This window comes from Dreissena polymorpha, chromosome 13 (genome assembly GCF_020536995.1).
Source record: "Dreissena polymorpha isolate Duluth1 chromosome 13, UMN_Dpol_1.0, whole genome shotgun sequence".
In the NCBI taxonomy this organism is placed as follows: Eukaryota; Metazoa; Mollusca; class Bivalvia; order Myida; family Dreissenidae; genus Dreissena; species Dreissena polymorpha.
In genome coordinates, this window is record NC_068367.1 from 75290455 (window position 1) to 75308682 (window position 18228).

Here is an 18228-nt window from a genome sequence, read left to right on the forward strand (position 1 = left end):
AACCAGAAGATCGAAACGACTATTAAGTATCCGTTACAACGAAAAAAACATCATAAATGGCTGAACTGTGTAAGAATGTACATGATGAGAACAACTGGTATCAGTTAGTAATAGAAACCCAGAAATGACAGAATAAATATATCTGCGTTACTTACTACTTCATACCCATGTTACCATACATTTTATAGCATATTTGCATATGAATTTACAATTTTTGAATGCATTCATCGTCCTTGGAGTCTGTATAAAGATGTATTGTTATTCTAAACGACATATTTTAAGCACAATCTGTCCAGACTTTAAGTGGCAAAACATACCGCTAGATATTCTAAAGTTATAGAGCTATTTACGTTATCAGTCAATATCAGGTTTTAGCTTTACGAAAGGTGCAAAAGATTCTCGAGATTTTTATTTACCATGTAAACCATTTGCATTGTTTAAATGTTTAACGGTTGTATGTTTGTGAGTTTATGTTTTCGTTTACTTTGATTGGATTGGATTTAAGTTACCATGATTATTGTGTTGGATACATACATTACGTTACTCTTATGTTGTGAGGTTAAAACATAACAAATAAAATAGTTTTCAATGGTGTTAATATGTGTTATTTTTTAACAATAAGTATGCGATTTTATGAACATACATCTGAAATAGTCCTATTATGAATGTCTAATATATTAAGTGTATTGACAAATATTCGATTTTAATATGTTAATTTTCAAACACAATTTTTTTTGTTAACAAAACTTTTGCGCAAACAATAAGCGAATAGGTTGTTGACTTGCTTATATGAAATTTGGCAGATGTATCAACAGATGCATTATAAACCATTTTGATATAAAACTGTTCAAGAATACAAAAAAAGCAAATAATATAAATTGATTAAACATGGCCATAGCGAGTAGGCAACGTAAATATTGTTGATTTTTCTTCGTCTTTTATAAAACAGCTCTAGCGTTTTCATAAAATGTTTGATGTGGCTCAAATTACATTAAAAGACGCCAAAAGTATTATATTGTGTGTACGAAACATATTACAAAATACGTTTTTCATATTTCGGTGTTCCTTATTATTGAGAAATAGCGATCTATAACAGCATTTCATCGTTTTCATTGTTATATTGCATCTCAGGTTTTTCTTGTGTATACCTTTTTAGTTTTTGTATTTGTTTTTATATACTTGTGTTTATTCCTTTTTGGGCGTGTTTTACCGCCAATAACGCCTTTCAAGAAGAATCTGTTTTATTTTATTTTCCTTTTCTTTAAGATGCAACTGTGTTTACGAAACAATATGTAAATACAGGCTTAATTAATTCATTTTTCTCTGAATACAAATACATGTATACATAATTCGTGAACATTATCATTGCGAACAGTGAGGATCCCAACGGGGTATACATTGGGTTTAAATTAAGCAGCCGGGGGGGGGGGGTAAATTCGAATTACATGTGCTCAAATAAAAATCCATTGAAAGGTCACATGGCTGGTCTTCACATAAACGTAGTCGTGAAGACGCAGCAGGGCTTGAAAACTCTGACTTAAACACAAACGCACGCACGCACACACACAACTAGCATATATGCACAACGTTTAGACCTTGGGAATTTTAACAAAATATTATAATATTTGAGTATCAGTGTAGATACATGTATATATAATGTTACATTGCACAATCCATATTTATTAAAACAACTTCTACTTAAGAAATGGAATTATAATTATTGGATGCATGAAAAATCTTTATTTAAATGTTAAAATTTTGAAAATCAACTACATATATAAAACATATCCAAGCTATAATAATAACTTTTTGTCTTTGAACAAGACATAACATATAAACAATGTATAAGAGTTATCATTCTTTTATTTAATATAAAGAAGTGAAACTCGAGCAGCTGAAGCAGTATTGCATTCTCATTATAAATAATTAGTTGGTTCTTTATTAAAGGCAAGTGACCAATTGCCAAAACAGTAAGTCAACGGCACTATACGAAACAGCATACACACATAGAAGAATAAACCTGGGTTCACCACTTTGGAACGGTCAATGCAAAACATTTGGGTTTTAAACCGGTATTAGAGCGCTCAACCTCACACTTGGTCCAGCAATATTCATGATACATATAAGTGTAAATAAAATTTAACCTCATAGCATTGCAACTCAAATTAAACAATAATAAAAGGGAATTAAAATGCATTCAATTTAATTACCATTACGACTTAGCTTAAGTTAATCCTTGAGTAATTGCAGCTTCAGAATATTTGGAAGGACAGACGGACGGACAGACAGGTAAAACTGAAAAAACTTATATATTCAACATAAGGCCCTCGGCATACTTAGTGTCATCAAACTAGCTTACGTTCATGGGAGGTATCGTAAGATCCAGGTTTAAGATTTCAATTCCTGAATCTGTACCCATAGCAACCACAAGTATTGTCTTACGACAAAACAGTACTTACGTTCATATTTTGCTATGACCCTCTCTCGGATGCCGACGCTGGCACTTTTTGATTTATCGTGTACTCCATATTTCAGTTGCGTAAGCATAGCAACCCAAATATTATTAATATAGATATTTGGTCCACACGCCAAGTTAAATTAACCTAGCTAACAACCCTTATGATATGTATCACATATCAGTGACTATATTCCTCTTCCTAGTTGCCTGTCGCAGTCGACCGGTTTTATTTTTTTTATAACTCACGCCTTTTGAAGCGAATCTGTAAACACCACCGTTAATGCTAATAAACACTGTGCACGTATTTCATAATGCGATAAATTTCATATATTTCATATATACAGAAATTGGGCAAATATTGAGAATACATGTGCCACGTATAAAATACATGCAAACATAGTTCTATAGTATGCGTATATGAATTATCCATAATTCAATATGTGCATCGAAACCTTGGAAAACTAAAACCACAATATATAATGTTCAGACCATTCTTAGGAAAGGACTCGTATAAAATACCCTTCATAGTGCTGCAGGGAATATGGTTCACCCTCTTCTCTATTATATGTGTTTGGATTTTAAAACGCGATTACTAACAATTTTGTCATGAAAAAAATGTGTTTTGTAAATTATTGCGTTTTTTATTCTCAAATTTACGTAACCTTCTGATTTTATCTTTTACTTATACAACTCTATAAATATTTGTATTTATAAAAAAAATGTATTGCCAACTTACTTCACATAACAACGCTTCGCGGGGTAACTGCCTCCACCATGAAAGTAATTCCTACCCATCATTCACAGCGTAGACTCACACAGGTCAGTTGAGAAATGACGCATGCGGACAAAGTTGATAATTAATTAAAACTGAATAGATCAGATTCGAAGCTGAGCGATGCAAATTATAATTTTCATCACAACTACAGGATCTGAATTATGCAGGTGTGCGTTTGTGTGCGCGTGTGGGCGTTTTTAAATATCTTTATTTGAGGACCAATCTATAAATACCTTTTACTCATTGTAAATGCGAGACCATTTATGTCCCGTGTTCGTGTTGTGCTTCGGCAGAGGGCAACCATTGAAAAGAATCTAAATACAATGTCTACCTACTTTAATCGACAAAAGCAATAATACTAATTATTTGAACATAATGTCAGTTAACATAATGAAAGCACGTGTTTATAATATCATTTACTTAATAATAAAATAACCTTAAACAATTTGCAATTTACAAAATACTCTGTATCCAAAAACATTTCGTAATTAACAAAATACTCGGTTTTACAATCTAGAAGAACAAAGCGTCAAACCTTATTGATTAAATGAAATTCATATCATATACATGTGTATAATTTAATTCAAGTCAATACAGTCATTGTAAAAGCACAACAATATTACAGTTGTAAAAGAAAACAAATATGATGCTATGCTATTGTAAAGTATAAGGAAGTATCATAAACACGAAGTGCTTTTTAAAAATGCGATATCATGGTATAGTTGAACTCTACAGCAATATTAAAAAAAAAACGAAGTATAAATTGTATTTTAAATGATTTTGCAAGTGTTGATGTTGGATACTTATGCGAATTCGTTTTACACGTCTAACTTAGTCACAATGTTTTGAAGAGTTCGATGGGCAATACCAAAGTAATATTAGCGTCTCTTAAAGACATAATTTAAAGTATGTTGCGCACTGCTTTATTTAAAAACCGACACCGGGTGTGTTTTATAGACATTTCAGTATATGGTTTAAATGTAAATGGACATAAAAACGTTTAAGTGATTAAAAACATACGACTAGAGCACATTGTTTTAAAACAAGGTTAGGAAAATTATATTAGGTTTATGTTAATAAGGTTAGTGAAAATGTTAAAATGTTTATGGAAGTATCGTTGGGTAAAGTGTAAGACTGCTTGCAGATTAAAAATCATGGTTGAATGCATTTAATTCACTTGCCTATGAACAAAACTAAACAAGCTGATGTACTGAACATAAGATGTAAGACTTCCGCATTGAAATGTCACATTTGTACTAACGACCGATAAACATTTAAACATGTTTGCAGAAATTTGGATTTCTCGCATATTTGTGGTGTTTATATTTGCTGGTGAAATTTTCGTTTCAAGTAAGTGAGTTATTTAAAGCTTCGAATAGTTGCTTATGTTCTTTTGTTCCTAATTTTTTAACTGTATTTAATTGGCAATTACATGTAGCCCGATATTTTACTATTATACTGCGTATACATGTATGCATGTTGAGATTTGCAAAAACAATGGACCGCCACTTAATCAACATAATAAATAAAACAAGAGTTATGTTGAATGCAGAATAAAGAGTGTCTGACAAAAGACCAAACATGATTTACTAGGCCTTTAATGATTTTGATTATATTATGTTTTTTAAAGTCGACCTCGAAATCTTGCGATAGCTTGATTTCACCCTACCCGCTTTATTAATTGTTATTATAACATCCCGTAATTACTCTAAGATTTGGGACATTAGAAAATAAATATTTTGTCTTGTGACACACTTTGAATGCACGAAAATATTTCCAAAAGTATCTGTCCGAATATTAAGAATGACTATGAAAATAGATCTTTTTAATCTACATCTTCTTCAATATGTTTGATGTTGTTTTACAGACAATTACCCTAATTTAGAACTTAGACCACACAGCACAAATTAATATAATGTAGTATGAACTTATTTGAATTAAACTCATATATACTGTCAGTACGCTCATAAGTATTGTGTTGTTTGTTCTTTCAACTCGTTTATATGTAATGCATTATAACTAGAGCCTTCTTATCACACTCCAGATTTTGTGCGAGGTTATGCTGCCTTAGATAACTCAATTAACCCATTTATGCCTAGTGGATTCTCCCAGCTTCAAAATTGGGTCAATTTATTTCCCAAATTAGGGATGTCTAGTATATTTATTTCTATATTTAGAATATTTCTTACAGAAATTCCTTAAAGCAAACAGCGCAGACCCTAGCTGATGCGGCGTCTCATCTGGGTCTACGCTGTTTGCAAAGGCCTTTTTACTAGACGCTAGGCATAATAGGTTAATAGTACTAAACAGTCACTTACCTAAAAATACTATTTTTATAGGAATTTATATTATCATAATAAATTGGCACTTAATGAACGAAAACACTTGTTCTTGATATTAAACAAAACAAAAACCGATCATATATCAAGCAGAATGATACGAAGATCATTTCAACTGCGTAACTACGTAAAGGTATCGGGTGAGATCATTATGCTCATCGGGTACATATTAATATTTACCCAAATAAAGCAAAGGTTACGGTACAGTGATTTCTGGTATGCATCTACCAGGTTGTATTACCATCAAAAAGATACGATATATCGAAGCAATTTCGTCGTTGCCTACATTTTGCGTTAATATATTTAATTGAATAAAAAGCTATCATATAAAAACATTATCTGTAAGAAATGCAATTCCATTTAATTGCGATTGGAACGCGTATGCGAAACTTAAATACTTTGTATTGCACTACAAACTTGATTCACAACTGACTTTACATGAGTCGATATGTGTGCGCGAATAACATAAAACAGACGATGGGTAACATTACACCAAAATACGTAATCGAACAACTGTTTGATAAGAACACTTACGCTATAGCAAGTTAAATGACATGTAACACAGTTGCAGCATGTTAAATCCGCTTTGAAAATTTCGTATTTTTTTCCATTATATGTATCTGCAATATAAATTCACATTTTTGTTATAATTTAACAAACACGTTGATGCTATATGAGAATATTATTTATTTAAAACACACTTAATTATATAGATTTAATAACAATTTAGGTAAATATATTTATCTAACTCGATGTATAGCATTTGAAAACAATTTAGATACTTGATACATTATCTATTTCTGCATTAAAGGGGCCTTTTCACAGATTTTGGCATCTATTGAAGTTTGTCATTAAATGCTTTATATTGATAAAAGTAAACATTGCATCTAAAAATAACATTTAAGAAAAAAAAAACTCAACAGGGCTCGATCCACTGACCCCTGGAGTAAAAGTATATCGCTTAGACTACTCGGCCATCCGTGCTCATATAGTGATGTATTTTATACTATATAACCAATCCTCGCAGTGTCACAAAAAATAACGACAACAACAGAACACTCCAAATTATTCAACCGTTTCGCGTTGCAACGCTTTATAATTTTAAGGTTTTAAAGTCATCGACAGATGCATAATTATAATGGATTTTTTTAAGCATGGTAAATGTTCAGTATTATTGTTTTCTCACAAATACCATCATAACAGCCAATCTGAAACAATTTTTAATTTTTTTGTCAATTAACCAAAACGTGAAGAGCCTTTAAACACGTTAAGCATTTAACATGGTAATCTGTTGTGACTCAAGCTATTATCTAACATGTAACGAACTTTGTGTCCCTGCATACGGATTGTTGCTAAGTTTGCCGATTAACACTAAACCAAAACGCTATGTTTACGGGTACTATCCTTACATTTCGCATGTGTCTTACTTTAGATGCAATTGTATAAACTTATGGAAGGCAAAGTAGATAAACATTGTAAACTTCATGTAAATGACGAGATGCGAATTGTATGTGCATAAATGAACAATTATTCTGTTTAAATGTATTCACAATTACACAAACATAATGCAACCGTTAATTAATCAGTTATATATATATATATATATATATACAAATATCGCGCCAAACTATCACGTATTTTCGCGATTGAAGAATATAAAAAACACAACCATTACAATTCTTGCAAAATAGAGTCGTTATCAAAACGTAGTTTTTCGGTAATTAATATTTTCTATTTACATTCGGAACGGGCTAATTGGGAAATGGAGCTGGTTAGCGATCGGATTATCAAGCATTGACATAAAGGAAGTTGCAACATTTAATACTAAATAGTACTTATTTAAACTGCAATCATATTGTCCATTTTCATTCGTCTCTTTGTATTTAGCAGAAGGCATTAGAAAAAAATCGGTGCAATGCGCATACTTATACACTTACGATAATTCTGAACGCACGACGAAAACTTTAGAGTGAACTCTACAATTTACGAGGTGTATGCATTTCCATTCAAACAATATAACGAAAGTTGATAAAAGAAAAAGAGATATTCACTGTAATACACTATCACATGGTTAATAAAATGGTTATTTTCATTTATTCGGTTTTCTTCATATGCCCTCCATAAACATTTAATGTGAAAGTGTTCCAGAGAATATTAATATTTTCAGATGCCATGTCATCGGGCTATCTTGTACTTGGTGGATCCGGTATGCATGACTCGTCAGATAATATTGCTCATTTTCTCTCTCTACCGACTGAAACTGCTAACGGCCACACAAAAGTTTACACAAACACATCATCAAGATGGCTTCACTACGAAGACTTCTTGGAACAGCCTATGAGCATTGACGTTGATTACACTCGTAAGCAATTGTATGTTTATAACAGCTACACGGCGACGCTTCAAAACGTTCAGTTTGATCCCGAAATCAATGGCCGCAATCTGGCATTTAAGATTCTGCATTCTGGTCTGTCAAGGTCGCACGTGAAAATAGCTATTGATTGGATTTCCAACAATATTTACTGGACAGATCCAACGTTTAGATGGATAGCAATTCAGTCGCTGCAAAATCATTCGCATTACATGATTCTCATTCACGACAGTGGCGAGAGGCCGACGGGAATCGCCCTAAATCCGATCCACAAGTAAGTTACACTGCTTAAAATGGCTTATATAAAGATATTTAAGATATTTAAATGAAGCACATTAACCAAACTTTTGATTGATCAAGTGTGAATAAATATTTTTCACTATCTGTATTACTTAATTAAATTGTATCTCGTGATTTTGTTTTTATTACAACGTTTTAGTCTTCAAATGCCTCAATAGCAATCGCAATATACTAAAAGACAAAATTAAGGACACTTAAAAAACTTTCTATAAAATAATATTTTGTAATAACAACATAAACTACAGGTATGCAGAAGAAAGGTGTTTAGAGATGAAACTTTGTAACGAAACGGTCAAACACAACGTGGTGTCATACTGATTACCCTGTTATGTGACATCATTACATATGTTTTGAATATTCAATGTAGTAATTCATCCGTTAATTTCGTGTGCTTTTTGACGATGCTGGAACAGCATCGTCTAAGGTATGATTACCATAAAAAAATCTTCACAATGGCGACCTATGTAAAAGACCGAGCCAATCCGATTGAGATTGAGATAACTCGATTTTTCTAATCGAAATACATCGACCTCGTTGATTTTCATTGATAACATTCTCCTAGCAGAGTTGTCGTTCGTGTTTCAACATTCAACAATGGCCGCCCCCATGAGAGTCTCGAGTCAAAACTTTCTTAGTGCATAAATTGGCTTGTTTCGCTATTTAGAAGCTGTCATTTATGATATATGAATTATTTATTCACTAAATCTCCGCTAATGACAACAATGGATGGAATTCGAAGGATATATTCGATGTGAATTGATCACTTTCTACAACAATGGCTTCGCCTATGACGGCATGATAGACTTGATAACACTCGTGTCAAAACTTTCTTACAGCTTAAATCGGCTTGTTTCGCTATTTAGAAATTCAACAATAAATGGAATTCGAAGGATATATTCAATGTGAATGAAGCACTTTCTGGATCTCGACAGCTTGACAAGCAGAACTGGCATACTGATGATACTGGCATTTTTAGTTATCAATTTAAGTTACATTTTGCTTTATAAATTTTGTTCGAGCATTTTTCGACTTATTGAATGGCTATGATACCCGATATCAACATGTCATATGGGATTTGCATATCACCAAGCTGTCCTGAAATACAACATTGATTACAAACTCTTTACTCAAATTCTGGTTTGTATGAATTCTTTCTTCTTTCTATTTAAGTAGTTGATATCATTATAGTCCAAATAATTAGACGTAATTTACCGTTTAGTCCATGTATATCGACCTCATATTTATAGGAGTAGATATTATGTTAAAGGGGCCTTTTCACAGATTTTGACATGTTTTGAAGTTAGTCATTAAATGCTTTATATTGATAAATGTAAACATTGGATCTTAAAAGCTCCAGTTAAAAATCCAGAATAAAATTCTTAAAAAAAAGTAGTCCGCAGCAGGGCTCGAACCAGTGACCCCCTTAGTCCTGGAGTAAAAACGCATTAACCTGCTCGACTATTCTGCCAAGTATAAATGGTTGACGTATTTTATACCTAATATAAGCAATCTTCGTAGTTTCACACAATTAAACAGCAACAACATAACTCTCCAAATTATTCAATCGTTTCGCGTTGCAACGCTTTTTAATTTTTAAATCGTTAAAAGATGCATATAATGGCTATATTAGACCATGGTAAATGTTCAGTAATACTGCTTCCTAAAAATAACATAACTAAAACGAAAATGTGCGAATCCGATACAACTTTTTTTAATTTTTGTCAATTTACCAAACCGTGAAAAGATCCCTTAAATGTTAAATGAACTGTGTCTGTATCCCAATAAAAGAGACATTAAGGCGATTGTGGCCAGTTTAGATCCAGTTCAGCCTGCAGTTGCTTGAAAGCTGTTTGCTTAAGAGCGGTTTTCTGACAATGACGCATAGTTTAATTGGATACTGATTAGACTGCCATTTTCCTGTGACCTGGCTAATTAAATTCAGAAGCCTGGTAACAGTTTAACGTTAATTTTACCAATGTGTCAGACCAGGGCCTGGATTTTGAAATCTAGGACATGCATGGTCAGAAGATGTCATTTAAGATTATACGTTTTTTCAAACACAAACAAATGCATTCAAATATAAATTGTGAAATGCACTAAGTCAGAAGGCATTTGACTTCGGCTGGTGCCTTGGCACACCAGGTGTTTCGGTTGCAATAGTTTGATGGACTCACTACTTGGATGTGTAGTTACATTATTTACAGTATATCAAACAGTATTTAGCATGAACCAATGGTTTTTTTCAAACATAAATAATTGATGTAAAATGCTTGAAGGAATAATATTAAGGTTTAAGAAGGCATTTTCTTTTTGTTTTAAAGGATATCTTTGAAAATTATATTTTTTATGAATTTTTTGGCAACAAGGGGTAACGCATTTTTTAAAAATGTAATTAATTTTCTGACAAAAAACTGGTACCATGAATAGCATGAAACAATATTTTTTAAACATTTGTTATTGATGAAAAATGATTGCAAAAATAATATCTAGGGTCTAAGAAAGCATTTTTTATTTTATTTTAATAGGTAAAAAATGTTACTGGATTTTTAGACCAAAACTGGTACTATGATAATACTATGATGCACTTCGCCAAAACATTTAAAATTATATTGTTTATTCTTGAAGTTGTATTTCCCCTATTAACTAAAAATAACACTTTTGATCTGAAAATACATATATAATGATGTTTACCTTTATTTTCAAGAAGCCAAATGCCTCTTTTTAGTTGTATTCTGCCACAAGTTCTTGTCAGCCACTTAAGTGTTTTATGTTGCCTTTCTTTTACTAAATGCAAAATAATTCTACACTTTGAGACATTCATAAAATATTTTATGTCTTTACAACACCGACAGGCTAATACATTTATATATCAAATACTTCCATACTAACAGAACCATTTTAGGCGGGCATCCTAGCAACCTTGATTTGTTCATATATTCCTATCAATCTGTTATATGTGTTATGAATCATTTGTTCGGAGAACATTTAATGTTTGTTATAACTTTTAAATAATTCAATGTTCAAAGTGATATTGTTATTGACCGATAAACCAACATACTGATTCAAAGGGAATATTTTATTAATTATTTGCATTTTATCTTACATGAGAAATTTTTGCCTAAATGTTTTTCAAACTATAGAGAAATCTATATACAATTAATAATTGACGACGTTTACCAAAAAAACATTTATGAAATGGAAGTTTAAAGATAAAAACACTTGAATTATGATTTATTTTTCAATATTTTATGCACTTAAGTTTAGCCATAATGCGTTTTTATAAGCATTTATAGACAATGTCCCTCCCCAAAATCAAGAAATTATTACTTGTCATTCATTTGGTTAATGGTATACAATAATTTTGTGGTAGAATATTTGAGAAAAACATAAGAAACGAAACATGTCAGTGATGAAATTTTCTATATGGTTATGGAAATTACCGATCGTCGGTTTCCGAAAAACAATACGTCACGGTTTCCAAAAATATGATGGTTGTGCCCAAAGATTTTGGTGTTAATGAACATTACTGGTTTATATTTTAATAATTTTGATTCTCATTTTATTAATAGGTAATTTCAAGGCTGATAAAGTTGAAATATGCAAGCTATTCTTTTGTTTTGCATATGTCTGTCGATACATCTGTACAATCGGTAATTTCCGTAACCACCCGTTTAATTGTAGCAGACACAAGTTTAAATAAAACAAATTATGTTTCACACTAATATTTTACCTCTTTCTTGCTAAAAACTAATGCACGACAGATTTAAAAGTAATATTGCATCGTTTTCAGCCAGGAACACTGTCTATGACCGCGCAAAAAAACATAACAAACTTTTTGATTTACGATATTTACTTTATAAATAGCTTGCATGCGATGCATGATTGTTCCGCAAGATAAATATCTCGACTTTGTTTTTTGGATGATTTCGGACTGTTTCATCCAATCAGAAAATAGCTTTAAATGTAATTTAGACCCATGTTTAGCGAGATAATTAAGTACCACTTTTTAAACACTGCGAAATTGTGACATAACAAGTTACCTCCCTTGTCGGTTCATGCTACTGTATTATTATGCTCCCCTTCAAAGAAGAGAGGGTATATTGTTTTGCACATGTCGGTCCGTATGTCCGTATGTCCCTCCACCAGATGGTTTCCGGATGATAACTCAAGAATGCTTATTCCTAGGATCATGCAAATTCATAGGTACATTGATCATGACTCGCAAATGATCCATATTGTTTTTGAGGTCACTAGGTTAAAGAGCAAGGTCACGGTGGCCCGAAATAGTAAATTGATTTCCTGATGATAACTCAAGAACGCTTATGCCTAGGATCATGAAACTTCATGTGTACATTTATCATTACTTGCAGATGACAACTATTGATTTTGAGGTCACTAGGTCAAAGGTCAAGGTCACGGTGACCCGAAATAGTAAAACGGTTTCAGGATGATAACTCAAGAACGCTTATGCCTAGGATAATAAAACTTCATAGGTTCATTGATCATGACTCGCAGATGAACCCTATTGATTTTCAGGTCACTAGGTCAGAGGTCAAGGTCACTGTGACCCGAAATAGTAAAATGGTTTTCGGATGATAACTCAAGAACGATTATGCTTAGGATCATGAAACTTCATAGATACATTGATTATGACTCACAGATGACCCCTTTTGAGGTCACTAGGTCAAATGTCAAGGTCACGGTGACCCGAAATAGTTAAATGGTTTCCGGATGATAACTCAAAAAGGCTTATGCCTAGGATCATGAAACTTTATAGATACATTGATCATGACTCGCAGATGATCCCTATTGAATTTCAGGTCACTAGGTCAAAGGTCAAGGTCACGGTGACCCGAAATAGTAAAATAGTTTCCGGATGATAACTCAACAACGTTTATGCCTAGGATCATGAAACTTCATAGGTACATTGATCATGACTCGCAGATGACCCCTAATGATTTTCAGGTCACAAGGTCAAAGGTCAAGGTCACAGTGACTCAACTTTGCAAAATGGTTTCCGGATGATAACTCAAGAATGCTTACGCCTATGATCATGAAACTTCTTAGGTACATTGATCATGACTCGCAGATGACACCTATTGACTTTCAGGTCACGAAGTCAAAGGTCAAGGTCACGGTGACTTGACACAGTAAAATGGTTTCCGGATGATAACACAAGAAAGCTTATGCCTATGATCATGAAACTTCATAGGTACATTGATCATGACTCGCAGATGACCCCTATTGATTTTCAGGTCACTAGGTCAAAGGTCAAGGTCTCAGTGCCAAAAAACGTATTCACACAATGGCTGCCACTACAACTGACAGCCCATATGGGGGGCATGCATGTTTTACAAACAGCCCTTGTTTCAAAAATGTTTTTATGTAGTATACTTATATTGATATTTACAAAATATATGCATATGGATGATAGCCTTTACTAAAATCATTTTAATGATACTGAAATCATGACAGTGAATTAATACTGATAATTATTTAATACATTTTGCTTGATACAATCATGTACATCTATATCAAATGAGATCATACTGTAACTTCAGTGATGAATTTCAGTGAATTAAATTAAATCCAAAATATAAGTTACTCCTATATCTCTCCCGCATCGCGCACACCTAAACATCCTGCTGTGTACCTATCCAGATCCAGATAAAAAGATATGATACATAATTATGTATCATATTGTTCAGAGGGGATGATTTAACCTCTGTTGTATCAATGTATTGTTTTACTTCTTTAATCAGAGTGTTTAAACATATAAAACATAGCTCCAGGGTCTTTGCTTCAGGCAATGAATATTTCATATCCTGATCTCTTTTTCTAATGGATAGTTTAACTAGTTCCTACATTCAATATAGTCAAATATATGTTATGTAGTATCTGTACACATTGGTACATTAAATTTGTACATCAAATATTATTTTTTAATTGTTTTAAAAAGATATAGTTCAAATGTTCATACTATATTAATTTAGAACCGTAGTCATGTCACAGAGATCTAGAGTCCGTGGTCATGTGGTAATTAAACATTTTAAATATAACCACTTTTATATGGAGTCCTGACCAGATCTCAAATGCATATCCCTTTTCTCTGTCACCCTGGTCATCTCCTATCAAAATGGCAAATTATATGCAGAACCGTTCTTTATACACAATGGTTGAATGAAAAAAATGACATCCTTTTCACATGGAAATTTCACTTTGACAGTCATGGAAAAAGAGCCTGCACAAGACAAATCAAAAACCCTTATTGATGTTCAGATCACTTGGTCAAAGGTCAAGGTCACAGTGACTCATTACAGTAAAAAGGTTTCCTGATGGTAACTCAAGAATAGTAAGGCCTGGGATCATGAAACGTCATAGGTAAATTAATCATGATTGGCAGATGATCCCTATTTATTTTCAGGTCACTAGGTCAAAGGTCAAGGTCACAGTGACAAAAAATGTATTCATACAATGGCTACCACTACAATTGACAGCCCATATGGGGGGCATGCATGTTTTACAAAAAGCCCTTGTTTGTCTTATATTGGTAAATGTTCATCTCGGTCAATTCTAGGTTAAGTTTGAAAGTAGGTCATATGTGGTCCAAACTAGGTCAACAAACCAAACCACAGAAAAGGTGAGTGAACACTCCAGAGGTCACATTTTCTGCCAGATCTTCATGAAAATTGGACAAAATGTTATCTCGATGAAATAAAGTTTCAGTTTGAAAGTTGGTAGTTTGTCAAAAACTAGGTCATTAGGTCAAAATATAGAAAACTTCCTTTACCTTTCTACAGGTCACATTACCTTCCTGATTTTCATGAAAATTGCTTACAATGTCCATCGTAATCAAATCAAAAGCTGAATTTGCACGTTGGTCATGTGCAGCCTAAAGCTAGGTTACAACTTAGTCAAATCATACACAAGTTTTTGACACTATAGAAGGAGTTTTGGGTGAGCGATACATGGCTATCTTGTTTTAGAACAGCCTGTAGTAAGAAAGGGAAGGTATTGTATTTGTTTCAAAAGTAACATTTTATTGTTATTGGAAGAAACTGAGCAATTATATGATGTCATAGTTTTGGTTATTTTGCTCACTTGTTATGATGTGACAAGGTGAGCTTTTGTTATCACTCTTTGTCTGTTGCATTTTATCCAAAGTTAAGTGTGAACACATAAGATATCATTTTACAATGTTTAAATTTGGGTGTCACCTCTTTGTCAGATTCTTATGAAACTAGTCACATCTATGTCATTTGAGTTTCATATTCTATCAAAAATTAGGGCACTAGGTCAAATATAAGAACAGGTCTGTTAATACTTAAGTGGTCACATTCTCTCTCTGATGCACTTGTAAATTGGTTAGAACATTATTTTAAATGATTTCAAAGTCAAGCTTGAAAGTAGCATATTCAACATTTAGGTCACAAGGTCTAGTCTCAGTGATTAACAGGTCACGTTCCAAAGTGGGTCATGTGCTTCCAAGCATTTGATCAATAACTAAATCATTAAAGTCTATGTTAACACTGACATTTTTTACCTGATTTTCATGGCAGTTGATCAGAATGTTCAAATAAATAAAAGTAGGAACTCGGTAACAAGGCTCAACTAGATCGGATAGACGCAAATAGTTTCTTCATACTCACAATGCCTTTTTTCTAGATCTTCATGAAAAATTAGTTAACTCCTCTAGGAAACAATCAGTTTCATGTGAGCCACATTGCGCTGTTAAAGCTATCTATGTATAGTATAGATTGTTACAAAACCTTGTTTATCAATATAAATAAATGAAAAAAATGGCTTTCTAAAAGTTGTAGTCTTGGATGATATATTCCTCAACTTATAATCTACGACAATCTTTTGAGAAGAAAAACAAAATTTGACTATTATTTTACCCCAACATACTGTGATTGGGGGCTAGCACATGAATTCTCAATTATGTTCATCGAAAAATAATGGGTTAGCATATTGTTGCTGTTTTATCAAGTTGTCTGGACCATTACTCCCAAAAGAATTGTAAGTTCAAATATGAGATATTTAGGTAAATAAATCTCATTGAAGGGAGTGCAGTGTCCAAGAACGAAAACGATTGCACCACAATCATAAACTATTGACCTGCGGATAAATGATAAGCAATACACTTTCACAATTGCGGTGATGTAGATTTTCTTAAATGGATGCTTATTTATTTTATGTTTTCGGTGATTTATACAGAAATATCAGTAAAACAAACTGGTATTTCACTGTTTTAAACATTGAAAAATAACAGTGAAAATATCGATATTTTTCGCTGTTTTTCTGGGAAAATCGATATTCCACCGAATCCAACAAATATCCTCTATATATCCATCCTCTTCAAAAGCATCGTCAAACCAGTACTTCCAGTACTTTGATTGCAAATCGGTGCACCGTTTTGTTGTAGATATTTGTTTTGGAGCGATGTAGGGTCATTGCCAAAGATTGAGCGTTCCAGTCTCACCGGAAGTGACCGGAAAACAATTGTATCTCAGGGCATTGTCTATCCGATAGCTCTGGATGTTGACATCGCGTTGTCAAAACTATACTGGGTGGATTCTGAACGCGACACTGTGGAGAGATCAAATTTGGATGGTACAGAGAGAACCACGATTCGGAGATTGATATCTTCGACATTCTTTGATATAGCAGTATTTGCTGTAAGCTTTTTTGTACTTTTCAACTTGATTAAAACATGTTAATGAGTATTACATGTTTCATTGTATGTTATAAGGTGTGTATTTAATGTAGCTTTAAAATCTGAAGCTGTAAAAGCTATTATCTTATTTTCGATCATTTGTTTTATAAGAAAACATACGTGTTTGTTTACGTCTTAGGTGTACGTTTTGGACAAGAATCGTTTGCTTTTAAAGATACACACGTTTTCACATATGTTAAGAAATACAATTCCATGATTATCAGCTGCAACGAAATTGAAATATAAATAAACACACTTGAATTAACTGTAATATTAGGATTAGGCAAAAACTATACCACAACACATGCCTTTTGCAGCATTTTATTTCTATTGCTTGTACAATTATCAAGTACCTATTTTTTATGACATTTATTTAAGCTGACTAAATATATCGCTGATACTTTCTGTGAAATGTAACCATTAATTTAGTGATAAATTTGAAATAAATTTGGTTTCGGTAGGTTAATACATTAATTTCATATTTAAGGACGTGGTCTTTGTCATTGACATAAACTTGGGTGGCAAGGTGCAATTATCAAGTACCTATGTTTTATGACATTTATTTAAGCTGACTAAATTTATCGCTTATACTTTCTGTGCAATGTACCCATTAATTTAGTGATAAATTTGAAATAAATTTGGTTTCGGTAGGTAAATACATTAATTTTATATTTAAGGACGTGGTCTTTGTCATTGACATAAACTTTGGTTGCAAGGTGCGCCTATTCAACAAGGATTCTGGCGAAGTGGATAGAGGTTCGCCTCTTCTGGAATACAACATACTAGAGGCCACATGTGTGGCGTTCTACGCACCATTACCGGCGCCGACAGGTCTATTGTTTGCGCTTTTTCGAAATTCCTGTATTTAAAAAGATCTAATATTCTTAGAGTTTTAATTATTTCACTTGATTTTTATTTACTTTCATATAAACGTCTAAGCTGCTTTAAGTATTGATTTTATCTTCAATATTCAGATCACTGTGCAAATAGTTCTTGCGAAAGTATTTGCGTGAGCGAATCGACAGGACCAGTGTGCCTATGCAGGGAGGGATTTGTGACGTGTGTGAAGTTAGCCTATTTAGCCTATTTAGCCTATTTAGCCTATTTTGTAAATAGGTTGAAACAAACATCCTATTTAGCCTATTTAGCCAATTTAACAGCCTCTTCAGCCTTTTTAGCCTATTTTAGCCAATTTAGCTTATTTAGTAAATAGGTTGAAACATACATCCTATTTAGCCTATTTAGCCTATTTAGCCTATTTAGCCTATT

At 32.8% G+C, this 18228-nt stretch overlaps 1 protein-coding gene across 1 annotated transcript; it reads left to right on the forward strand.

The window, feature by feature from the left end:
* Positions 1 to 4465: 4465 nt before the first annotated feature.
* LOC127854786 (low-density lipoprotein receptor-related protein 5-like) lies at positions 4466 to 17198 on the forward strand. The gene is made up of 4 exons (XM_052389835.1): positions 4466 to 4583; positions 7740 to 8217; positions 16669 to 16921; positions 17184 to 17198. The coding sequence occupies exons 1-4, from the start codon at positions 4514 to 4516 to the stop codon at positions 17196 to 17198; spliced, it is 816 nt and encodes a 271-aa protein (XP_052245795.1). The 5' UTR covers positions 4466 to 4513.
* Positions 17199 to 18228: the final 1030 nt, after the last annotated feature.